Consider the following 26383-nt stretch of genomic DNA (forward strand, 5'->3'; position numbering starts at 1 on the left):
TTAATGGAAGCCATCAAGCCTGTATTCAGGACAGTGGAAATGAAAATGTCCTGTGGTCCTCCCCTGCTCCCAGTTGGCCAGTTTGACATCCTGCCCCCCCTTAAAACAAGCTCATAATTGCTACTGGATGGGATTATTTGTGACCAGAAAATTTCTCTCTCTTTCTTGCGTATTAGCTAATAACTTTCTCTTTTGTGTGACATACAATTAAATGTAGGAAACATAAAAGCAGTAAAGACAAGGGACAAGCAAGACAGTACACATTTCTTCAATCCTTAGGTCCCAGCATTTCTTTCTCTCTAATCTTATTACAGCTTTACACTGCGTGCTTTCCTTTCTGCGAAAGAATCTATTACCTCATCAAAATTCGTCAAACGTTTTGCTACATGAAAAATCAAAATGTCATCTAATACCGAAAAAGCTGTTAATACAAATAGTACCCAAGAGTGGTGTGGTTTCTCGATTTGATTACGTCTGTTTCATTACTGTCTGGTAGATAAAACACACAAAACAAGCAAAACTGTTTTGTCACAAATGGTCATTTTCATTTATGTCACTTACATAAATAACATGAAATACCAATATCAAATGCTATTGGGCCTACTACTAGCAAAAAGTCTTATGTTAGGAAATACTTTCACATTTAACTCATATGCTCCAGTTTATAAAGCACGAGATCGAAAAGTAGTAGTAGTAGTAGTACATAATTTTCATATAAATTTGGAATCATTATATTGTCTCACATAATTTGGTATGATGTCCCCATTTCTTCTCCTTCCTCATTCTAACAAACCATCTTGTCGTCACTAATACTGTAACTGTTCTTGCTGTTGTCAAAACGTATTCTCTGGTTAACTTCACTAAATCACCGGTTTAGTTATGCCACGTTTATTCCCTGGTTAGGCATTACTACATGTTAGTACAACGTGTTTTCCACTCTCTGCATCTGCTGACTGAGGAGTATGCAACTGGCCCTTAGTAGTGTAGCAATCTGGCAAAAATTTTCTGTCAGAATTTCATAATATGTAATTACCTGTTATTCCTGTTAGTCATTAATTTCTGTTGTAGTAGTCTGGGTCTATGGATGTCACTAATAATAGTAATAACTCTTAACATTTGCAGACCAAATCAACCACATAAACAAACCGACTGGCATTCTCCCGTTCAGGTTTATTCGGCTTAGTTCAATATAGCCCTGTCCCCTTTTGGCTGTGGGAAAGCTTTTTATTTGTAGATGCAACAGGGATGACAATTCCCATAGCACAGACATCACGTACCTGGATGCTAGGTACTTTGTGAAACAAGGTTTTTTTCTTTGAGAATGTGAATTTGGCACCCCTGAAATTGCCACTCGAAGCAGATACCCTGGTTTGCCACACTACCCCCCCCCCCCAATCCCTCCTCCTCCTCCCTATATCCAGGCTTGCCACACAGGTAGCAAGCGAGGTGCCTGTTGTGTAGTTTTCTTCCACGCTGCTAACTCTCTTTGGCGGTTTGGGTGAGTCTCTGGAAAGGGGGGTTCTTTGTGCATTGCCAAGTAAGACGTATTGTTGATCCAGTGTTGATCCAGTTGATAAAACTGCCTTGTTATTGTCGAGAATTTTGAAGCCACACACTGAGCTGCCAAAACTCCCATTTGGTGAATGTTGCAGGTTGCTTACATAGTATTTTAGAAGCCAAATCCATGCAGTGGCAACATGGTTCCAGTTTAACCAGCACTTCAGGCAGTCATGTGTGGCCTTGATTGCCGATTTGTGGGGTCTCATGCCAGTGTCATTTTGAGTATGGTACTTCATATGCAGACTAACTGATTTGGGACATGATTGATCCTCAGTATCAAACTGGGCATGATTGATCCTGAGTACCAGACTGGGCCAGTGGCATTATCCCACTCTACTTTAGTTGATGTTGCCCAGATTGCTGAACATTCAACAGTTTTCATGTGACACACTTAGATGTACACAGTCAACAGCCCCCAGTGCCCCATTGGGTTTCCCAGGTAGCCTACTCTCCCAGCAAGTCATTGTGTTGACGCCGTTGATGATTCTGGTGTTATGTTGTCACAGTGCTGCCCTTCTTCGCCCCTGTCGAGCTCGGTGTGTTTGCATCATTCACAGCATTATAATTCCTGCCCATGGCATTTTTCAGTTCCTCAACTTCACTCTCCTTCCACTCATTGGGTGAGCTAGCAGTGCTGCCCTGATTGTCTTTTGGTGCATGTTCAATTAGATTGCCTGATCTCGGAGCTCACGTATGGGGTATGCAGAGCAGAGTCCTCTAACTGGGGAGGTATCAAGCCTGATGTCCCCACAGAGTTCAGTCTTGGATCCCTTGTTGTTCTTAACATATATTAATGACTTGCCACTCTATATTTATGAAGATACAAAGCTACTTATTTTTGCTGATGATACACGTATAATAATCACACCCAACAAACAAGAATTAGCTGAAGAAATTATAAATAATGTTTTTCAGAAAATTATTAAATGGTTCTCTGCAAATGGATTCTCACAAAACTTTTGAGAAAACACAGTATATACAGTTATGTACAGTAAATGGCATAACACTATTGATAAATATAGACTTTTAGCATAAGTCTATTACTAAGACATAACATTCAAAATTTCTGGGTGTGTGCATTGAAGAGAAATTGAATTGGAAGAAACACCCTGATGATCTTCGGAAATGGTTAGGTTCAGCTGCTTATACTAACAGGGTTATTGGAAATTTTAGTGATTAATGTATCAGTAAATTTGCCTTCTGTGTGTGTTTTCATTCATTGCTTTCATATAGCCTTATATTGTGGGGTAATTCATCATTAAAGGAAAAAGTATTCATTGCACAAATGCACGTAATCAGAATAATAGCCTAACAGACATTTATTTAAGGAACTCGGGATAGTTACAGTACCTTTGTAGTATAGATATTCATTTATGAAATTTGTTTTTCATTATCCATCCAAATTAAAAAATAATAGCAAAGTGCATAGCTACAGCACTAGAAGAATGGATGATTTTCACTATTCTGGGTTAAATCTGACCTTGGCAGAGAAAAGGGTTAATTATGCTGCCACAGAAATCATTGGTCATTTGCCAAATAGCAGTAAAAGTGTGACACATAGCCAACCAGCATCTAAAAAGAAATTAAAAGAATTTCTGAATGACCTATCCTCCTACTCAGTAGATGAATTTTTAGATATGCAGGAGTGATGCTAAATAATAATGATAATAATAATATATGTTCCACATCATTATGAAATGTCTTATTCATGATCTGTGGAACAAGTATTAACATAATGTAAATGCTGTCAGGTAGGCCATGTAGCAACTGTTCGTGACAGTCAGTGAGTTGCTGATTGGTCATTGGATGTCCCTGCATTTTCACTGAAATCTGGGATTTTCTCTGACGGCCTGCATCTGTTGCCCTAGCATATTTTGCTGATGCTGGTAGTGGATGGGTGACTGGCTGAATTTCAAGTAAACATGGGAGTGGCAATTAGATATGTACAGACTCTTGGGCTGCCCGGCATTGCAGCAGCTGCTACTATGAGTTGTATCATACCATAAACAGCGTATTCCTTTCTGTCTCTGCATGGTATAAAAAAGTGGAACAGCAACTTACATTGTTAGTGGTTGATTCCCATTGCTGCAAAATATTTTTAGGTTAGCCGCTTTTTCTTGTTTTTTGCTTCCAGACAGTTGACAAAGTTCATTTAGTGTCTCATTCGGTCCCTTTTCAAGATTTAGACTCAGAGCTTCATTTCTCTTATTTCATCGAATCAGTGGCCCACCCCTCTGTTGATGTTTCAGAAGCCCAACAGCACTGGAGGGTCCAGTATCTTTCACGCATTGACTTGCGTGATGCGTACCTGCAGTTGCCGTTGGTCGTAGCTTCTTAGAGTTTATTGACAGAACCCCCTTTGGGCTTAACCAGTTCAATTGCTTGCCTGTTGGAAACTCTTCTGTGCCAGAAATTTATCAGTGATATTTGGAGCTTTTGATCATGACATACCCTGTTGTGTAAACTACCTTGGTGACATCTGGGCCGCGGGCTCTACATCAGAATACCATTTTTGAAATCTACAGAGAGTTTTCCAATGTCTTCTGGAGAATATCCTGCTGTGAAGTTTTCTTCCCTGCTACCACTGACTCTGTTTGCCGGTTTTGATTAATCTATGGAAAGGGGGCTCTTGCTGCATTGCCAGGTAATGTGTGTTGTTGATCCAGTTCATAAAACCGCCTTGTTATTGTTCAAAATTTTGTAGCCACACACTGAGCTGAGAAGGTGCAGTTTTTCTCCTAGAGAGTGCCGTCTGTTGGGACTTACGCTTAGTAAAGATGGCTTCACCCTATGGATGATAACATCTAGGTCATCTTCAACTTGCCGACATCTAAGAACCTGAATGAGCTAAAGTCTTTTTTGGGCAAGCTTTCATATTATGCTAAGTTCGTTCCCCAGGCCACACACATCTGCCATTCCCTTAAATGTCTTTGCCAAAATGGCATTAATCTTGTTTAGTCTGAAGATTGTCAACAGGGTTTCAGTGCTCTAAGCAGTAGTTGTGCTCTTATCCCTTTTTGGCTTCTTTTACATTGGGAAACCTTTAATCCCAGTGTGACATGTCCCAGTATGGCATTGATGTGGTTCAGTCCCATCTTTAACCCAAATTACACCAAGCAGACCATTGCTTACCTGTCAAAGACACTTTCCATGGCACAATGTAATTGTTCACAGGTGAAGAAAGAAGTTTCTGGCTATTGTTTTCGGAATTAAAAAGTTTCATGTTTCCTTGTGTGTGACAGGGTTTCCTCCTTAACACCATCCACAAGCCACTGGTTTCCTTGTTTGGCACTCATTCCAAGATACCAGATAGGACTGTCCACCGATTGCAGAGGTGGATCCTCTTGCTCAGTAATTGTTGCTATGTCATTCATTCCTGCCTCAGTGTTCAGCATGCAAATGTTGATCTGCTATTGCGACTGCTGGTGGGGCTCAATCTGGAGTTCAATCGGCTGAAGGCTCTTGTGTTTCTGTTGGATGATAACCTTGCAGCAGATCTTGTCGGATTTTCCATAGAAAGTGTAAGAGGTCATGAGCGCTATGGCTGCTGAGCTACTTTTCCGTAAAATCATTTCGGCTGTCCAGATGGGCTGGCTGGACCGCATTTCCTGGGGTGTTGATCCGGCATGGTGTATGGTTTTTATGCAGCCCTGTTAGCTGGTCCACCCCCCCCCCCCCCTTTCCCCTCTCCCCCATTGTTGTGTCCCTTCATACTCCAGCTGCTGCATGTGTCACATTGGGATATGACTTGTATGGAGGCATTGGTGTGACGTCACATCTACAGGTTGGTGGTTGATCGCGATGTCGAACATCTGCTGTGTGCTTGCGGGACCTGTGCACAGAACCAGGCTGCATCACTGTACCACTTTTCCCGTTGGCAGGTCGCAGAGCTCCCTTGGAACAAGATGCATGTCGGTTGCATGGGTCCATTTTTGGGCTGCATGTGTTTGTTGATGAGTGATGTCTTGTTAAATTTAGTGTAGGATGCTAGACTGTCTTGCACGCCATTGACTGTCACTCTTCATGTGTTGTTGGTCATTTTTGCCATCAAGGGATTCCCCAGGACCATTGTGTCTGATAATGGTCCACTTCCATCCTTCTGGTGGAGCCAGCAGCATCTGTGTTGCCTACTTTGGTGGTCGGTCCACTGCCTGAGTCTCCGACACCCTCTCTGGTTCTGTTGCCAATGTCACGGCCCAAGCCCAAATTGGCTCTATGTGACTTTTCAGGGGTTGGGGGATTTAGTATCCCTGCCAACAGACATCACAATTTAGACAGATGAGCTGGTGTGTGTACTGCAGCGGACTAGTGCAGAAAACGACTGTGAGGCGACGCATGTGACATATTGCAGGGGCAGGCCCGCTGATGGAAATGTTTTACCAGCGTGTGACAGTAAGCCAGGCAGAGCAGTTCTACTGCCGAGTTCAACCCCTTGTGGACTTCGCCTTGCACCTCATCCTGTGTGCTGTCTCCATGTGCTCAGTCGTCAGCTGCCCACAGCTTCCATGTGTTGTGCTCACCCCCTTGCACATATCTAGTGGTTTTGGACTTCTTGCTTCCCTGTAAATTGACTCGTACTTCAAGTTTTTGTTTCCTCCTGCAGGGTTTTGTTTCCTGGCTTATTACAGCCCATGGAGCAAGGTGTATTAGAGCGTTTCAAACTATATTACTTAAGAGAATTGTTATGTAAGTTATTGTTAGAATGAAAAGAGGAGGGAGAAGAAAGTCTGGCAGTAAATCATAAAAATATTCATTTGAAACATGCGTCCTACATGATAGGAGCAGCATGGGATGGTGTAAAGGATCAGAATTTGAAACAAATGTGCAATAAAATTTTGGGTACAGCAGAAAGTTCTCAAAGTCTGATTGAAAGTGATGAACAGAATGTTATGTCCAGAACGCTCAAGATACTTAGAGAACTCAATTGCCATGGAAGTGATGAATAAGATATTAAAAAATGAACGAGTGTCTATGATTTATGAGGTGCATTCAAGTTCTAAGGCCTCCGATTTTTTTTCTAATTAACTACTCACCCGAAATCGATGAAACTGGCGTTACTTCTTGACGTAATCGCCCTGCAGACGTACACATTTTTCACAATGCTGACGCCATGATTCCATGGCAGCGGCGAAGGCTTCTTTAGGAGTCTGTTTTGACCACTGGAAAATCGCTGAGGCAATAGCAGCACGGCTGGTGAATGTGCGGCCATGGAGAGTGTCTTTCATTGTTGGAAAAAGCCAAAAGTCACTAGGAGCCAGGTCAGGTGAGTAGGGAGCATGAGGAATCACTTCAAAGTTGTTATCACGAAGAAACTGTTGCGTAACGTTAGCTCGATGTGTGGGTGCGTTGTCTTGGTGAAACAGCACACGCGCAGCCCTTCCCGGACGTTTTTGTTGCAGTGCAGGAAGGAATTTGTTCTTCAAAACATTTTCGTAGGATGCACCTGTTACCGTAGTGCCCTTTGGAACGCAATGGGTAAGGATTACACCCTCGCTGTCCCAGAGCATGGACACCATCATTTTTTCAGCACTGGCGGTTACCCGAAATTTTTTTGGTGGAGGTGAATCTGTGTGCTTCCATTGAGCTGACTGGTGCTTTGTTTCTGGATTGAAAAATGGCATCCACGTCTCATCCATTGTCACAACCGACGAAAAGAAAGTCCCATTCATGCTGTCGTTGCGCATCAACATTGCTTGGCAACATGCCACACGGGCAGCCATGTGGTCGTCCGTCAGCATTCGTGGCACCCACCTGGATGACACTTTTCGCATTTTCAGGTCGTCATGCAGGATTGTATGCACAGAACCCACAGAAATGCCAACTCTGGAGGCGATCTGTTCAACAGTCATTCGGCGATCCCCCAAAACAATTCTCTCCACTTTCTCGATCATGTCGTCAGACCGGCTTGTGCGAGCCCGAGGTTGTTTCAGTTTGTTGTCACACGATGATCTGCCTTCATTAAACTGTCGCACCCACGAACGCACTTTCGACACATCCATAACTCCATCACCACATGTCTCCTTCAACTGTCGATGAATTTCAATTGGTTTCACACCACGCAAATTCAGAAAACGAATGATTGCACGCTGTTCAAGTAAGGAAAGCGTCGCCATTTTAAGTATTTAAAACAGTTCTCATTCTCGCCGCTGGCGGTAAAATTCCATCTGCCGTAAGGTGCTGTCATCTCTGGGACGTATTGACAATGAACGCGGCCTTATTTTAAAACAATGCACATGTTTCTATCTCTTTCCAGTCCGGAGAAAAAAAATTGGAGGCCTTAGAACTTGAATGCACCTCGTACTTCCAAGGCATCAAAAAATGTAGTATATTGAATTTGTAAATCTTGTCACTGGTAAAGTACCTCATCAACTAGTGGTCCAGAAAATGAAGATCAAAACATACCAGCTGCTTTTGAAGCATTTACATGTTTAGATACTGGCTTGTAATGGTTTGAAGCCCAAGAAGAAATTGACCAGATTCAGATATCTATCCTGAAGAAAGTGTGCGACTTAGTGGCTCGTAAGTGGGTAAGCTTGCTTAGAAAGAATTCAGTTAAGGATTTTATAAGTGTTAATCCTGTACATGCAGAGTGATTCCATGTTGATAATACAAATTTTCTGTGATGATGGATAAGGATAAATGTATCAACTTGAGGTAAGGGAGCTTGGTCCGGAAACAATGAGTTGAAAATTACAAGCGAAACTTGTTCTGATACTTCTTTAGTGCCAGCTCTTTGCTTTTCATATCCTGGGAGAAGGTAGTATGGATCAAAACAAGAAAAAAAGTCTTGTAAACATGGGCTGTAAAATGCATGTGTTTAGAGCTATGAGGACTTTTTCAGTAGAAGAGATGTCTTTCATAATAGCAAAGATAAGCAGGTGCTCATAGCTCTTGAAAGTATGCACTTAAGAGCCCATGGTCCATACTTACCACGTTTTGGATATGGTAAGTAAAGAGCTTGTAGTAAAAGAGGTCGCCTGTTAGAGATAACAGAATGATTTCCACTTATAACTTTCAACTTGGTCACATCTGGACCAGGTTTCTTTACCTCAGATTGATACATTTACTCTCTTTCGTATTCCAAAAGTTTGTAATATCATCACGGAATTACCCTGTCTGTACTGAACATGGAAAATGCAAATACATTACATATTTTGTTTACTAGGCTGTAGTCCATACACTCCTATTGTACACTTTGTAATAATAAAAGAGATCCATGTTGTAAATATATGTATTTTTTATTGATAAATGTAAGTGTACAGTTTGATTATCCAAATAAACTATTTTTCTGAACACCTATGTCCCTTATTTAGTTTGGATAATCGATGCTCTACTGCAATTCTTCATTTTTTGACAAAAAAGTACCACAGTTACCAGGAGTACAACATCAGTAACAACCAGCAAAATGTCGTATTAAATGTATTACAATGATATAATATGTATTTTTAATGTTTGCTTGATTATGAGCTGAGGTTTGAAATGCATAGTGATAAAACTACGTAATAATAAACTTCACGTCAGATAAATCATGACCGGTTTCAGAATTCATCATACTGGCTTCATTTTTTCCTCCCAGTAACATCTAGGCTGATATTGTGGAACACAGACATGATTGGGCATTTGCTCTCTGTGCAGGTCACTACATGGGCAGGCTGATAACACAGCCGGAGACCCTACTGATCAGGTCACCAGTTACCAGTCTGCAGGTCCAGGCCCTGGGCTTGATTACAGTTTGCAGCGTGCTCATCGTGCTGCAGATCAGGTTTATCCACATATGATGACAACAGCACCTCATATCCAGGGTAAGTATTGGGAATAGATGTAATGAAGTGCATTCAATGCTACAAAATGATTTGGAGGGAAAATGCCTTTATAGTCACTGCAATGAGATACGGGCCACATACAGGAAGATTTTATTTCATAGCCAAAAGAGGAAGAGCTGGTAGTAAAGAATGAAAAATTTATAAAACACTGGAAAATAATGTCCAGTAAAAAATAAGTAACATTTTAGTGACTTTCCTAGCAGATATCAAAGTAACAATTCATTGATTTACTGTTGTGAAAAGCTGCAGAACCCTGACATTAAATTCCGCTCTTAGAAACGTGCAGTGTTATTGGTGTTCTGCACCAGTTATCTTTTAGATAAGGGATCCAAAAATGCACTGATCAGCCAGAACACGTGTCTGTGCCTAATTCACATGGAAGGCACATCATGTGATACTAAAGACAAATATATCAGGTCCCATCAAACTCCAAACCACTTCTGTGGTTCAGATTCATTGATGATATCTTCATAATGTGTACCCAGGGCCAAGACACCATGTCCTCATTCCTCCACAATCTCTGTGCCTTCTGTCCCATCCACTTCACCTGGTCCTGTCCAACCCAATGCGCCACTTTGTTGGAAGTTGACCTCCACTTCTCTGGTGGCTCCATCTGTCTCTTTATCCGTATTAAGTCCAGTAACCACCAACAGTACCTTCATTTTAACAGCTATCACCCCTTCCACACCAAAAAATCGCTCCCATACAGCCTGGCCACCCATGGACACCATATCTGCAGTGACAAGAATCCGCTTGGCCAGTATGCCGAAGGTCTGACAAAGGCCTTCACAGACAGCACTACTCCCAAATCTAGTCCACAAACAGATTCCTGCACCATTGTCTCACACACCTCTAACCCTCCCATTACCCCCAAGACTTGGGTGCAAAGAAATGCCCCACTCATCACCCGATATCAATCGGTTATGGAGCAGCTAAACCATGCTTTTTGCCAGGACTTTGATTATCATTCATCATGCCTGGAAATTAGAGAGTTCCCATGATAGTTCCCACCACTCCTAAAACAGTATTCCAATGGCTACTCAACCTACATAGCATTCTTTTCCACCCTCATGCTCTTCCTCAGTGGTCATATCCCCATGGAAGACGCATTTACAAGACCTGTCCAATTCACCAAACCAGCACATTGTACTCCAGTCCTGTCAAAGGCTTATCCTATCATATCAGAGGAGGGGCCACCTGTGAAAGCAGTCATGTAATATACCACCTCTGCTGCGATTTCTACAAACGTTTTATGTAGGTATGACCACGAACCAGTTGTGCACCATAATGATTGGCCACTACCAAACTATGGACAAGAAAAGAGTTGACTTCCAAGTGGCACAAGATGCTGCTGAGAACAACATGCTGGATTTCAATGGCTGCTTCACAACCTGTGCCATATGAGTGCTTCCCTCCAGCACTACCGTATTTACTCGAATCTAAGCCGCACCTGAAAAATGAGACTCGAAATCAAGGAAAAAAAAATTTCCCGAATCTAAGCTGCACCTGAAATTTGAGACTCGAAATTCAAGGGCTGAGAAAAGTTTTAGACCGCACCTCCAAATTGAAACAAAGTTGCACCATTGTAACATGAGACACAATTTACGTCGAATGGATGAAGATACAGCTACAGTAGTTTGGTTCGAGTCGTAAGCTTAACAGTTAAGCTTTACCAAGTAGCCATTGCTATGTGTCAGGCGCTCCGTCTGTATTTATACGGGTACCCTTCCTTTTTCACGTGCTTCGTCTGGTTTGAATCGATTGCTTATTTTGCTTTGCTCTGATAAGTGCCGTTCTCTTTGTTATAGGTGTTTATGTCACTCTAAGCTGAAAATGCATTATTTTACTGTGTCATGCATTGTTTGTCGCATTCTGATAATGAGTGCTTACGACCTGTCACCGCTTGTGGCATGGCTTGCTTTTGTGCGCAATACCGCAGCTTACAATAAAAAAAGGAGAGGAATTGTCTCATAAGCGAAACAATGGCATGAGACTGCTATTTGTTGTTACTTACACTGTTGCTTTCTTTGATAATGATCAACAAGAACCAAATAATAGACTGCGTATGATAGACGATGTTCTGAACGAGAGTTTAGTGAAAAATTTTCTCCGTTTGAAAGTCTTTGCAGACGCCTCTTTAGTACAATACATTCTGCACAGAAATTAGAGTCATCTTAGATTTAAAAATCTAGTCAGTTGCCATGCTTCATTTCTGACTTTATCACTATTCAGCACAAGAATAATATAAATATAAACATGACATGATGTGTATATTCTTCCGCGTTTGCTGTCGTCTCACTCTAGTTTCGTAGTTTATTAGGCAGGCAGGATTTATATGACATAGCAGCAAACACAAAAGAATATATGTATTATGCTATGTGAGTTATGTACCACTATTGTCTTCTCTCGTCATATACCATCTTAACATAATTTTTCAAATTGACTTGTGTGGTGTCACCACCAGACACCACACTTGCTAGGTGGTAGCCTTTAAATCGGCCGTGGTCCGTTAGTATACGTCGGACCCGCGTGTCGCCACTATCAGTCATTGCAGACCGAGCGCCGCAGGCGTAGTCTAGAGAGACTCTGTAGCACTCACTCCAGTTGTACAGCCGACTTTGCTAGCGATGGTTCACTGACTACATACGCTCTCATTTGCAGAGACGACAATTTAGCATTGCCTTCAGCTACGTCATTTGCTACGACCTAGCAAGGTGCCATATTCTTCAAGAATGTATTCTGAACTGATAATATTGTGAATCATACCTCACGTCAGTATAGTTCTTCCCTCCTCACACCAACCTGCGTGAGCTAAAACGTGTGCATTTCGGCCTCCATTAGTAACACAGTGTTGGCTCTTCTGCCAATGCAACAACTTGTCCTATGTCATGATGTGCTTTGCTGTACAAATTGTATGATCTACAGGACCAATAATAAATCAAATCAAATACATGGCAAAATGTTTTACATTCTTCTACCTTTTCTTTTAATTTATTTACGCACGCAGAGGTTTTGGCGCCAGTATTCATCTTTGTGCCTGCAAAGCATGCCTGTGTAGCACTACATATATTCGACGGCAGAAGTTAGTTGTAGCGGCACCTACCAACATTTTTCAGAACTTCTGCTTACTTTGCACTCGATTCTAAGCTGCAGGCGGTTTTTTGGATTACAAAAAACCGGAGAAAAGTGTGGCTTAGATTCGAGTAAATACGGTAGATTGTCTCAGCTAGGATAGGAATTATCCTCGCAACACGTCATTCACTCCCGTAATCATCCTGCCCACAATTTCCACTAACTCACTAGCTCCATACCCTCTGTCGAGTAGTGTTCCATTCCTCTGTCCTGTTACTCCTTCCCAATCTACACCCTACATAATCTACATTGTGCATCAAATGGACTGACAGGCTCCGGTGGCCATGTGCCACATGCCTGCCGGGATGGTTCCTCTGAAAGGGCACGGCCGACTTCCTTCTCCATCCTTCCCTAATCCGATGAGACCGATGACCACGCTGTCTGGTCTCCTTCCCCAAAAAACAACCAACCAACCACATGCCTGGCCCATGTACCTGCCACCTGTTCCATCCGCATTCCTATCCTGTACACTTGCTGTCTCCCTCAGAGTTGCTAGCTTTCTGCCATGAACTCCACCTCCTGCTTCCTGCCTCTTTATTCTGCTTACTCCACCTGACACAACCCCTACCCCGTTTCACTTGCCAGACTGCAATCCTGGCATTGTGTGTCCCACCTCTGCTTGTCTGCTAGTCAGCAAGTAGTCTCTTTTTACTGATGTATAACTTTCCTGTGACTTTAAAGGGCTGCATGCTGTAAAGAATCGAGAACAGTTTGAAAATAACTGTAGCATTCATAAATACAACACTAGGAACAAAAATTGTAGTGACTAGTAGTGTGTATGTTTTGTAAGTATGAGTGTAATTTCTAACATATGCTTCTTTTTAGTGGTGTATATCTCATCCCAATAGATTCCCCTTAGCCACTTATTGTGATACTTGATTAATAAAAGAAGGTTTAATATTTCCTTTGTAAATATGTGTCATGATGTTCTAGTTGATCATTGCATATAAGGAACGAAATGCATTGCACGAAGTGGCACATACTTTGTTTCTATTAATTAGTTGCAGATCACATACATTAGTCTCGGTTCATACAATATTGTATTTAAAAGTTAAAGTAAAATGGTGAAGTTTTTCAATAAATTGAAGGAAATGAAATTTGTTTTAATTTACTTCGTCTAATGAGCCCTGGAAGGAAACATTCATTTACTGCTGTTAGTGTTTAGCCATCTTTAAAAATTCCACTTTCCATGAAAAGTTTTATCACACACAATTATAAGAAGCTATAAATTACAAGTGGTCATGGTACCAAAACTTCAGTGCAGTACTAAACTTCTAAAGATCCAAGATATGTACCACTGGAATAATACTTCTGCATATGATATTTATAAAGGAAGTTATGTTACCATGTCGTGTGAATATCATAAACTTACAGTTTATTATCATAGTGTCACAGAGGAATTAATAGGCAGGAGCTCTTTTAATCTCCAATTGAAGTGATTGAATTGAGACATTATGTAACAAGGACTGACAATATTCGATGAATAGAAATCTAAACCAGAGAGTTAGCAATTTATGGATTATTAACTTTGAAAGAGTTTTCATGTAATTTGTTTCAGTAATATCTGTTGTTTCTTTCTAAGCACAAGTTCACATGAAAAATATTATATTCAGTAGGTCCAAGCCCACAACAGCAACAGCAGCAGCGACCGAGTAGTGCTTATGGAGGATATGATACCTCACATTCACATTCACCTGCTGGGTATGCTTCCCCTGTGGCAAGTGTTGGCCGTGTCGGTAAACCTGCAGCTGCTAGTCCTGCCCCTGCACCTGCAGCTGCTCCTGCACCTTCTGCAGCATGGAGCCTCAGACAGCAAGCTGAAGGTTATCAGTATGGCCAGTTGAGTCCGTCACGGTCTCCTGGTGGTCCAACAGCTCCAACAGCACCTACGTATACTCAGCTAGCACCTGGCCAAGCAAGGGCTGCAGCCTACCATGCTCCAACGTCATCTGCGGCAGGTGAGTCACGTTTGTCAGAGACAAAGCAGCAGTACTTCATACACACAGCAATTCAGTAGAAATTTAGTCAGATCCCTTCATTAGGTGTTCCTCTTCAGGAGAAGAAGGTATCTTGGGTGACTGTGCACAAATTGTCAATATAACTGTGTGACAGAGCTAGTGGAGTACGTGTGTAAGAGAGCAGGAGCAGCAGTAAAAAAGGAAGAAGAAGAAGAATACTTGTGCTGGGACTCCTGACCCAGATACGTTGTGTTAGTTGCACATTGCTGTGGTGGATGGTTGGAGGGGTAGGATATAGGGAAGTGAAGAGGGTAACATTGTCCTCAACCCAAAGGTTAATTTGAATTTTACAGTGCTTTATCAGGCTTGGTCCTGTTGAGTACAGCTCAATTTGGACTGTCTGACCGTTGCACAATGTGAACACACTATGACAAGGTTTACGGGAACAAAATACTTTATTGCGGCAACTGTATTTAACAAACAGGGTGAACAGAGAGCACAGAAATTATTACTGATCATCAAATATTTATTGGAATGTGAACTCTTAAGGTAAACTATTGCACAGGTAAATCATTCTGGAATGTACAAATACTTGGGAGGAAGTCAGTAAGTGATTACCAGTCTAACGTGGAGTGACAGAATCAAGTCAGAACATGACACAGAAATACGAGACACACAAAAATTCACAGCAGGGAATAAACAATGCACTGAGACATGAAAACTTATTAGAAAACACAGCACCCCTGGCGGCTGGCGCGGAAGCTGCTTGACAGCTGCAATTTGCTCGTTACCACAGTGAGCAACAGTCTGTCCTTTTCATAATATTGTTGATATTTCAATGTAAACTTTCCATTGTTTGTTTCTTTAAATCATGGTTTGGCTAAAGTACACTTCCAGAGTGATGTAGATTCAGTATTTTATTTTATTTTTAAGCCTTGTAAGTACTTGTGCCTGACAAGTTAATCATTTGCTAAAATTTAAAATACAGCTTGATTGATTAATTGATTGATTTTAACAGGAGAGCTAAAACAGCTTAAGTCTGACCCACCACTGCCCGCACCGAAACTAGGTTTATTGTGTGGTATCGCTCCCTGTATATCTAGTAAACCCAACCAGTGCCCTTAAATAGTGCAAGGAGCCCCTCTACCAGTTTTTTGTTAGACACAATTTCTTCAGGTCTAGTTGTCCCAAAGATTCTGTATCTTTTACTCTCCAATGCCATGCATTTGAAGATTAGGTGTGATGCAGTTTCTTCACCCTCATCACAGATCCTACATTTAGGGTCCTCTTCCATTATACCCATTGTGTGTAGGTGTTTTTTGAAGTTCTCATGGCCGGTCATCGGTCCAGTCATGAGTTTGATCTCTTTTGTGTTCAGTCCCAGGATTACAGTTCTTTTAAAAGATGGCTTGGGCATCATTACCTTACCATGTTTTTGTTTATGGACCTTGGTCCAATATCCTACGTGCTGTTTCCTAAGCCAGTTCTGTAGTTCTAAGACAGGTTCCGGTCCAATAAATGGAGTTGTTGCCCCCATCCTAGCCTATCTATCGGCTTGTTCATTGCCACAGATCCCTGAGTCGCCAGGGACCCACACTAGGTACACCCTATTGCTTAGCCCTAGCTCCACCAGAGCCCTGTGGCAATCTGCAACAATCTTAGATCTTGTTGCAGGAGCTGCCAATGATTTCAGGGCTGCCTGGTTGTCTGAATAGATGTAGATGCTACGGTCATTGTAGCACCTACTCGTATTCTCCTTCACACATGCCCTGATTGCAGTAATTTCGGCTTGGAATACAGAGGCCAGTTTGCCTACAGAGATGCTGCTCTCCAGTTTTGGCTGAACCCCGTACAACCCTGCCCCAACGCCTTAATCTGTTTTTGACCCATCGGTGAATCAAATGATGTCCCCCGTACAGTGTCAAACTGTTTTCTCCCACTGCTCCCTACTTCCAATTATTATGTTGTAAGACTTGTCGAAGCAGTTGGGAGTTACTATATAGTCGGCAGGCATTTCCCCAGCCGTACCTATATTTACCTCACTCACTATGTTAGTGTGTGATTCTGGATATCTGAATGAGACCCAGTTTTGGCCAGTTTTAAGTCCGTATGCCCCAGCTGCTGTCTCCATCTTAACCCAAAGATGAAGTGGAGGCATATCCAGCATGGCTTCGTGGCTTCCATTCCAGCGGTTGGTGTGCTGCTAATTCCACCCGTTATGGCTAAGCAGGCCAATCTCTACACCTTAGCAAGCTCTTTAGCAGCAACCCGCTGTTCTACCTTCTTCCACCACACTACGACCCCGTAGGAAATCCTAGGTCTAACCACTGTGGTGTATATCCAGTGCATACCCCTGGAGCTTAGGCCCCAGTTTTTGCCACAAGCTCTCCTAGTACTCACTAAAGTACTTTTTGCCTTGGAGCAGATACTCTTAATATGAGGGGTCCAAGTTAGCTTCTCATCCAAGGTTACCCCTAAATATTTCACTGTCCCCTTCACAGGTAGAGTTTCATCGAAGAGCTTTAAATTCCAACTTGCATGCTGAATACGTCTCTTCGTAAATGGCACCACAACAGTCTTCTTAGGATTAACTCTCAGATCCTGTTTAATGCACCATTTTTGCACAATGTCCAACCCTCCTTGTGCCATATTCCTGACTGTGTCAGTGAATTTTCCAAGTGTTACTATGACAAAGTCATCTGCGTATCCTTGGCAGAAGCATTGTCCGGAATTTAGTTCCTCAATGAGTTCGTTCACCACTAGATTCCACAATAGAGCAGACAAAACTCCTGCTTGTGGGCAGCCTCTAGTGATCTTAATTACCATCTTTTCATTCATCAGGGTAGCCTCTACCTTCCTTCCACTAAGCATGGCTCTGGTCCACCTACATATAGTGGTCCCCAGGTCATGCACCTCTGCTGCCCTTACCATGGAATCGAAGGTCGTGTTACTAAAGGCCCCCTCGATATCCAGGAAGATGCAGAGGGCTATTTCTTGGAAGTGAAGTGCTTTTTCCACCTTCCCAACGAGTTAGTGGAGAGCTGTCTCACATGATTTACCTGGTTGGTATGCGTGTTGGTTCAGGTGTAGAGGGACCCTACTTAGCCTCCTCTCCCCAACATACACATTAACCAGTTTTTCCAATGTTTTGAGAATGAAGGAGGACGGACTGATTAGTCTCATATCCTTGGCCTTGGTATGATCAATTCTCCCTAGCTTTGGAATGAAGACAACCTTCACTGCCTTCCAAACATTGCCGGCCGGGGTGGCCAAGCGGTTCTAGACGCTTCAGTCTGGAACTGCCTGACCGCTTTGGTTGCAGGTTCGAATCCTGCCTCGGGCATGGAAGGGGCTGATGACCTCAGAAGCTAAGTCCCTTAGTCCTCAGAGCCTCCAAACATTGGGAATGATTCCTACTGAAGCTAACCCTGAATAGCCTGCGTAGGACTCTTATAAGCTTTCGTCCAGCCTGTTGCAGGAGAGCTGGAAAAATTCCATCTGGGCCAGGTGACTTGGACGGTTGGAATGTTTCCACCCCCCACTGGATTTTGTTGAAGTTCACACAGTGCTTGACCGATTCCCAGTCCTCTCTTCGAGTGCCTGAGAACCGTTGTCTCTATGGGGTCACGTACTGGTCTGTGTTATCCGCCCAGAGCATATTGAGGAAAGTGAGTTTTGAGGAGCAATTCCAGCGTCTCATGTGCTGTCTTTGTATATTCCCCATCCTCCTTCCTTAATGTACCTCGTGGATCTCGCCAACCTCCACCACTAGGGTTCGTCCTTCCGGAACAACCTTCTGGTTAATCAGTCTCCAATCTTTTGTCGGGACCTTTGGGTTCTGGGCCGCTATTTTCCCAAACAGAGTCTTGGGAGAGACTTCCTTAAGGATCTTGGGTACCCATAATGATATCTTTGCGGTCTTAAGAAGCTCTGCTGCAGTCTTGACTAGCAGCTTCGCATCTTCCCACAGGGGTATCTTGGGCACCTTTTCCTTGAGCCATTCTACTGTGTGCACTCCCTCTCAGACAAAAATGAGTACACCACCTTCTAGATAGAACATCCTGAAGTTGGGACCTGGGCCAGCGTGTCCCCCCCCGCCCCTGCCCCCCCACCACCACACCACCAATCTTTTCAAAGAGGGCCATCTGTACTAATTCCTCCTGCTGCGAGGTGATGGCCACCAGTGGATGACCTTCCTGGATTACTGCCACACTAAAACCCGATACTGCAGTACTGTAGGTCTGTTTCCCTATTTCTTGCCTCGGTTTTTTGTGGACTCGCTTATCCAAGTAGGAGGGAGTCTTTGATTATCCACTTACTACCTGTCTTTGACGTTGTGGGGGTCTGCGTGTCCCCTTCAATCTGAGACAGTTTTTTCCTGGGGGTCTTGGGTTCTAGTCCCTTTACTTCTCTCCACTTGTGTTTAGGAAGCCAGTCTTTTCCTTCCTTTTTCCTCTGTTCCCTGAGTAGCTTCCTCCTTTGGGCCCAGACAAGCCTTTGATCTTAATCTGGTCTAGCTTCTCGGTTACAGTTCACACTTCTGGCTCAGGTCTAGACCCTGATTCATTAGTGGAAATGCCTTCCATTGGTTCAGTCACCGATGTTTGGGTATCTGAGGTCTCAATTTGCCTCTCAGTTTCTTTTTCTGTAGTCATGTCTGTGGTGTCACCGCCAGACACCACACTTGCTAGGTGGTAGCCTTTAAATCGGCCGCGGTCCGTTAGTATACGTCGGACCCGCGTGTCGCCACTATCAGTGATTGCAGACCGAGCGCCGCCACACGGCAGGTCTAGAGAGACTTCCTAGCACTCGCCCCAGTTGTACAACTGACTTTGGTAGCGATGGTTCACTGACAAAATATGCTCTCATTTGCCGAGACGATAGTTAGCATAGCCTTCAGCTACATCATTTGCTACGACCTAGCAAGGTGCCATTACCAGTTACTATTGATACTGTAAAACATGTACCGTCAAGAGCGACGCTCATCATTAATGGATTAAAGTTAAGTATTCCACCAGCTACGTCCGTTTTTCTAAAGTCTAATTTCCTTGTCCTGTTCCAGACCGCACACCAGCCTGCGTGAGCTAAAACGCGTGCCTTTCGGCTTCCTCTAATAATACGGTGTTGGCTCTCCTGTCAACCCACAACAGTGTCCATGTTGGTCCCACAAGATTTGAGGATCTAGAAGGTCCACACCACGAATACCCCGCGTGGTGTAAGGCTAATTACTCTGGGAGGTCGCCTGGTATCCCTGAGGCTCCGTTTGCGACACATCTTCCCATGTGCCACGCACCCCTCAGCTTGGATCGCATCACACCTTGGGTTGGGTCACGGAATAGGGTAGGTGTAGGAGGGGATAGGGAAGATGGGACGACGTGGGACACTCATAGTCTGATCCATCGGCTGAGGCCTTTGTGGCAGTAGGTCCTCTACCTTCGGCACAGCCCTCAGCTTCCCACGAATACGCAAGCCTCTCCACCCGCACGGACAGTGCTTCATCAAGGTGGTGTCCCCCGTATAAAGCTTAGTATAAAGATAACTTATCCTCAGTATGTACTAATGTGGTGTTGGCAACACACATTTTTCATGGAACATATGTAATCATTAAATGGTGTCTTGATTTAAAGCAGTCATCTAGAAGAAGGAATTGTTTCATTCAAAAACTGCGTTATTCCGTAATGGCGTATGATGAACACGATTGCTAGAGTAGCTAATGAAAAATAATCAGTCTTCCATATTTTTTAAAAATTGAGAATATTAGTTTGCTTCCATCTTCCATTGTGAATTGCTAAAAGGATTTGTTGCTCCAGCTGATTGATGCTGACCAAGAACTCACTCATTTGCATGGGAGGAGGAAAAATAGCTCCTGCGAGTATTAAGTCCTTTAGTAGGTGGTTGGTATTGGCAAAGCATTTCCACAATCACTATTATCTATTTCAGCACATTCCTTTGAAAGCATTTCACACAGCTTAATTAAGTATATACATCTAGGATCCGGAAGACAGGATGCTGTCTTCGTATAAAACTAAGTCCTAGCTAAAACATATGTGGTGACATTACATTCTTGTTACGAAATAGTCTATAAAATGTCATTTTCACTACTTCCTTTTCCTCCAGAAATTTTGTGGACCTCTGCATAACGACCATTCTGTACTTTGCTTTCACAGAGTGAATTATGTTCAGTTCCAGAGGTTGCGGGTAACTTGGGTATTTAGTAGAAGAAACATATAAAGTTCTGGAGAAATTAGTCTACCTTTTAGTATGTGGTCCATCTGTCAGTAATAAGAAAACTCTTTCTTCTTACTGCTCCCATTTTCATGATTATCAGTGAACTTGCTAAAAGGAAGCTTTAAATTAACAATCAAGAAACTATGATTGAACTATCGGCCAAAAGAACGGATAACTAATTACTGCAGTTTGATCTACTAACAATCTAATTTTACCTGTTTGAAAGTAAATGGAACAGATCTTAAAAATACACCAAAACTATTTTTAATTTTGTCGTATTAATTCCACAAAAGTGAACTTTCTCATAAACAAAGTTGTTTAAAGATGAGTTTCAGTAACTTTATTCTCATGACAGATTCACTGGAACCGATGAAAATCTTCATTTAAAGAGAAATTTTTTAATAGCATGTTCATTAATGCATATTTTAATTGTAGTACTACAATTCCACGTTTTCTACAGTAACATACACTTGTCATACAATTAGTTATTTATTGGAATTAAATTTCAGTATATATGTATATGTGTGTGTTTCATTTTCAGGTATGTGGGGATGGCAACCACAACAGCCTAGTGGTGGTCAGGGCCCCGACCCCGGTCAAGGCCCTGGCTCTGGTGGCCCTGGAGCTCCCGGCAGCTCAGCAGGCGGCGCCGGGCCCGGGGGCCACACACACAGCGGTCATGAGCTCAATGACATGCTGCAGATGCTCGATCAGGGTGCAGCTTCCTCTTTTGAGGACCTCAACATGTTTAGCACCAATTTTGAATGAGTGCCTCTCAAGTGTCAGCTAAAGTCATTTTTTGCATTTACATTTATGATTTATGAGCGAAACACGATGCCATTCCTGACCCTGTTTGCTGGCTGTTTTCCCAGTGTGTGCCTGTGCGAATGATGTGACTTGACCTGAGCACGATTACGACAGTTTCCACGTCGGGACCCCAGGATTCTGTGTTTTAATAAAGTGCGTTAAGTTGTGAAATTCTGATTGTTAGATATCTGGGAAAATCCTCAAAACAGAGGTCTGTCTGTGAACCATAATTCATTAATGTGCAATACTGCAACGAAGACCTGTTAAACAGGTTATTGTGCTGTGAAAAGTATGTGTGAATGTGTGTGAGAGAAACAAAAACATTGCTTCTCCAGATTTTGTAAGTTGCTTTTGGCATTGTTAATGAAGTTAACTGTTTTATGCAAATGTGATCAAAATTTTTCATAAATGTGAGTTTGTGTTGTTTGTGTTCTGTAATGTTATCCTTCTGTGAAGTGAAAGAAAAGAAGTTATTTCCTGCATTGAGGATGAAGCAGGACTATCTGTGCCATGTCTTGTATCAGTAAGTGCTTAAAATTTTTGTGTCACCTTGCAATCGTTAATATGTATTTATTAGTCTTATTTGAAGATAAGCTACAAAACAGGAGTATCAGTGTAAAATACCTACAAGTGCACACATAAGGAGAGGTAGTTGTGCACTGACCGTGTAACATCTGCCGTGTGCCTGGCATTACTTAATCACGTAACTGTATCTAGTGCCAATTAGTGCAATAACAGCAGCAAATGACAGAATCCATTATAAGAATCACAGATTACCAATCATAGTGGAGTCACAGATTTTAAAAAGGAAGGCACAAATCAGATCCTTCTGTGCCCAGTGTGTTCCATTTGTTGATTATGATTTCACCTAGATGAGGTTTTACTTGTTATCATTAGAATTCCTTTATATTGAAAGAGCGTTCTCTGCAAATGGAAAATAAGAACAGTACTGTTGGGAAATAAGTTTGGTGCCTCTGTAAAACACAGTAAAGTAATTCAAAATTTTTCCTTTATCCATCCATGCATGACAAACAATTTACAAACACACTATATCCATAGGCAATTTGGAAACTAAAATGACTATTTGAATAAAGTGTGATTCAAACTTCTATCAGTGACAATAAAATTTCACTATGTTCCTGTAGTCATCATACCTGCCATACTAAATACTTGCAGGTATCATTTCTCTTTTTTTTAAATTTACTATTTGGTGTGACAGATAAGTGATAGTTAAATGTGATACTCATAGTTAATTTATATCTTTGTTGAACATAATGACAAATGTATTGACATGTCACATTGAGTTCATAATGTTTGATTTCTCTCAAAGTATGTTATTTTATCAGAAAAACTTCTGAAAAAAAGAACAATGTATGGGTTTATTTTGGACTTTTCATGTTATTACTATTTTATATTAATGCTGTTGCACCTAGAAGGTCATAACAGCCTTTATTTTTGTGCAGTTTTTGTTTATTTGCGTCACTTTTGCCCAAAGAGAGAAAAATTTATCATAATACAGTGCTGATAAATCCATGAGTAATTCTAATGTGTGTGTGTGTAACTATAATCCCCTGCATTTCCTGCACACCCACTTTCATTGGCGTAAATGGTTGGTATCATACTTCAAACAACCATACCAGAACTGTAATCCTTTAAGTAGATCTTTCTAAATAAGAGAGTTGTCAGTCATTAGTTACCAGATGTTTGTGGATTCCATGGACCAAATTGTTATTTGAAATTTTTTTCTTTGGTTAGAAGCTATATTTGATTTGTGAACATCTTGTTTCTTCAGTTTCCCACTACAACTTTGGCTCACCAGCTGCTCTTTGTAGCATACAGTACTGTGACAAAATAATATAAAGTCACTTATTAAAAACTGATACGTAAAGTATTGGAGTATTAATACTTCACATTTCAGTTTTAAATACGTTCCTCTGCCAACGCTCTTGCCACAGTGGTAACACGGTTCCCATCAGATCACCAAAATTAAGCACTGTCGAGCTTGGCTAGTTCTTGGATGGGTGATTGTTCGGTTCTACTGATTGCTGTTGGCAAGCGGGATGCACTCAGCCCTTGAGTTGAGGAGCTACTTGTTGAGAAACAGCAGCTCTGGTCACAAAAACTGACCACAGCTGGGAAAGCAGTGTGCTGATCACAGGCCCTTCCATATCCACATTCAGTGACACCTGTCAGCTGACGATGACACAGCTGTCAGCTGGTACTGTGTGGCCTTCCAGGCGTGTTCAGTTGGAGAGCTTAATTTATGTTTCTCCAAGCATGACAGAATATTCCATAAATATGATGTCACTGTGCAACAGTGCACTGCCTAGTATCTACATTACTGTATCTTACAGTGTCTGAAATGACAACGCAATACCATACGCATCCCATTCCGTCCTTTCCATTTGCAACTGGCTGCTCCATAGGCTGAAATTTCCATTATTTAACTTAGGCTGAAATTTCCATTATTTTACTTTTTAGGTCATTTACTATCTATGTTGAGAAATTCAGTATGAATATTAGAAATTAAAATCTACAACTTTGTGGATGCGTCACTGAAATGTTATTGTTGAGAATTTGTTTCACCAGTCTTAGGCACTTTGGCACTAGATGATCCATTTGATATCAAACTGTTGTGGTACCTTGAACACATATCATTAAATGGGAAGAGAATTCAAAATAATACATTTTATTTTGGAATCTACTTAATTAAATAAATGTACAATTGTCAGAGATTGTGGAAAGTTTTGAATTTGCCACAGGCAGAAGTATTACTTGTTTTCCTTGTGAGCAGAGTTGTTAAAGAAAACATTCAGTAAATTTTGAGGCATATTCCTCAGTTGCTTTTATTGTTCTTTGGTTTCCTATCTTTTCAGCTATATGTAACAAGTACAGAGATTATTCAAAATAATGTGAATATTGTCGACTATTTTACCTATTGCACTTTTGTACCAAGTTTTGTCATTTCATTGCAAGGCATGAGGTGCGAGCTGTACAGTTGTAGTGGAGTGGAAAAAAAAATTAGTCAGTGTTTGGCACTCGTCATGCTTCTTTGAAACATTTACTTTTTCAGAAGATGGATAAATCTACTCTTTCATCCAAGTATTGTAGAAGTGTTAATTTATTTCACTTTCTATGTACAAAGATATAAATTGGAAATAATTGTATTGGAATTCGTATTATTTTTGTATTGCAATGTCAGAAAACTACCCTGTATTGTACATAATGTAAAGTGCAACATCTTTTGTTGGGAAATTATTTTATGTAAAGTGGAAAACTGTCAGTAAAATGACTTATTTGTTCAAGCTGTTGCTTGAATCAGAGTGAATTTTGTATTTTGTTTGAAGTTATGTGTAAATGATGCTGAATAATTATTTGAGAAGAAAAACATTTTCTTTAAATATACAGTTTTATTTAATTTTTTCTTACTTCTGAAGCCTTCCAGAATGTGTCATCTTCTGTAATTATTTTGTACATTGTTAGGCATTTACTATGTCAAATTAAAGATATTTTTATCCAACATTTCTGGTAAATTATATTTTGTTATTGAAGAAGAGTTGCCGCTACGATTAGGGTTTTTTATGTCACACTTTTGTCTCTGAAGTCCAAACACTATAGTTATTGTTATCAGGTTTTTTTAGTATGAAATGTACGCAGATATTTGTTTGTTATTCTTTATGATAACGACACACATCTCAGTGATTTTCCATTGCAACTGATTAAGCTCTCATTATAAAGCACTTAAAAATGTGCATTGAACTGTTTTTACAAGTAAACCTACATGGATTTGATCGGCTTTGAATATGTTGTAGAATAGGACAAAATAAGACACACAAATTTTTTATACTTTTGTCCATACGATTATTAAGGGGTGAACATCCCCTTGAAAAAAAATTGAGTTTAATATTTCTGAATGAATACCATTAAAAACGGAGACAAATACGAAAATACACTTCAAATAAAAGATTATCGTTTTTAAAGTATGTTACCAAGGTGCAATAAGATTTTTTGAAAAGTTCATTTTTTTGAAATCCTCTTGCTTCGTATGCAAAAGTGCATTTAACACTTTTTTTTACCCGAACAATTCTGCATTACCTCATTATTATACAGATTTATAATAATGTTACAACAATAATGTGCAAACAATTTTGAATATAAAATAATTAATTCTGAAAATGTTACAGCTTGGGGGGGGGGGGGGGGGGGGGGGAACGCTCAAATACAACACAGTATTAAAAGATAAATAAAATTAAAAGAATGTATATATCAGCATATGTAGAATATGCATTTAGAATATATTTGTATGGGAAACACTTATTAAACAACCCAACATGTCAACTGGCATTGAATGTGGACATACATTGGGTGCGTGTGCAGCGATACACAGATGTTATTAGCTTATTTCTGACAAATGCGTCTTTGGAATACCACTTTATCGTACATGGCTGAATCTGGTAGTATCAATGCTATGCGTTTCACTGTTCATTGTATGTTTTGTGTGTGTGTGTGTGTGTGTGTGTGTGTGTGTGTGTGGTTTGGGGATATTATGGGTGCCCAACAACGAGGTTATCAGTGCCCTAACAATGATTAAAATAAATGAATGTGGATAAGAGCGAAAACTGTCATACATGCATGCACAAGAAATGACAACACAAATACTCTATCGCACAGGCACTCCCACATGCACTAAAACCTATGAGGAGGCAACACAGCTAATCAAGAAATTAAAACAGAGGGAAATCAAAACACAGAAGAGCTAAAAGAACAGCATAGGGAAATGTGACTGGCTGACCACTTACAAAAAACTTAAGTGAGTCAGCCACCCTGTTGACACATTAAAAATTCTCTCCAAAATGTTCTTAAAAACATGGGACA

The 26383-nt window shown here is 41.2% G+C and overlaps 1 protein-coding gene across 3 annotated transcripts in view; it reads left to right on the forward strand.

Annotated features, from left to right (window-relative positions):
* LOC124616046 (aryl hydrocarbon receptor nuclear translocator homolog) overlaps positions 1 to 24836 on the forward strand; it is a 525437-nt gene extending 500601 nt beyond the window's left edge. For 2 of the 3 annotated variants that reach the window (XM_047144275.1, XM_047144273.1), the window contains 3 exons: positions 9196 to 9362; positions 14129 to 14473; positions 21243 to 24836. In XM_047144275.1, the coding sequence (XP_047000231.1) occupies positions 9196 to 9362; positions 14129 to 14473; positions 21243 to 21469 (739 nt within the window). In that variant the 3' untranslated portion in view covers positions 21470 to 24836. The remainder of the gene's footprint in view (positions 1 to 9195; positions 9363 to 14128; positions 14474 to 21242) is intronic. The other variant, XM_047144274.1, reaches the window with a different exon arrangement.
* Positions 24837 to 26383: the final 1547 nt, after the last annotated feature.

Source organism: Schistocerca americana, chromosome 5 (assembly GCF_021461395.2).
Source record: "Schistocerca americana isolate TAMUIC-IGC-003095 chromosome 5, iqSchAmer2.1, whole genome shotgun sequence".
In the NCBI taxonomy this organism is placed as follows: domain Eukaryota; kingdom Metazoa; phylum Arthropoda; class Insecta; order Orthoptera; family Acrididae; genus Schistocerca; species Schistocerca americana.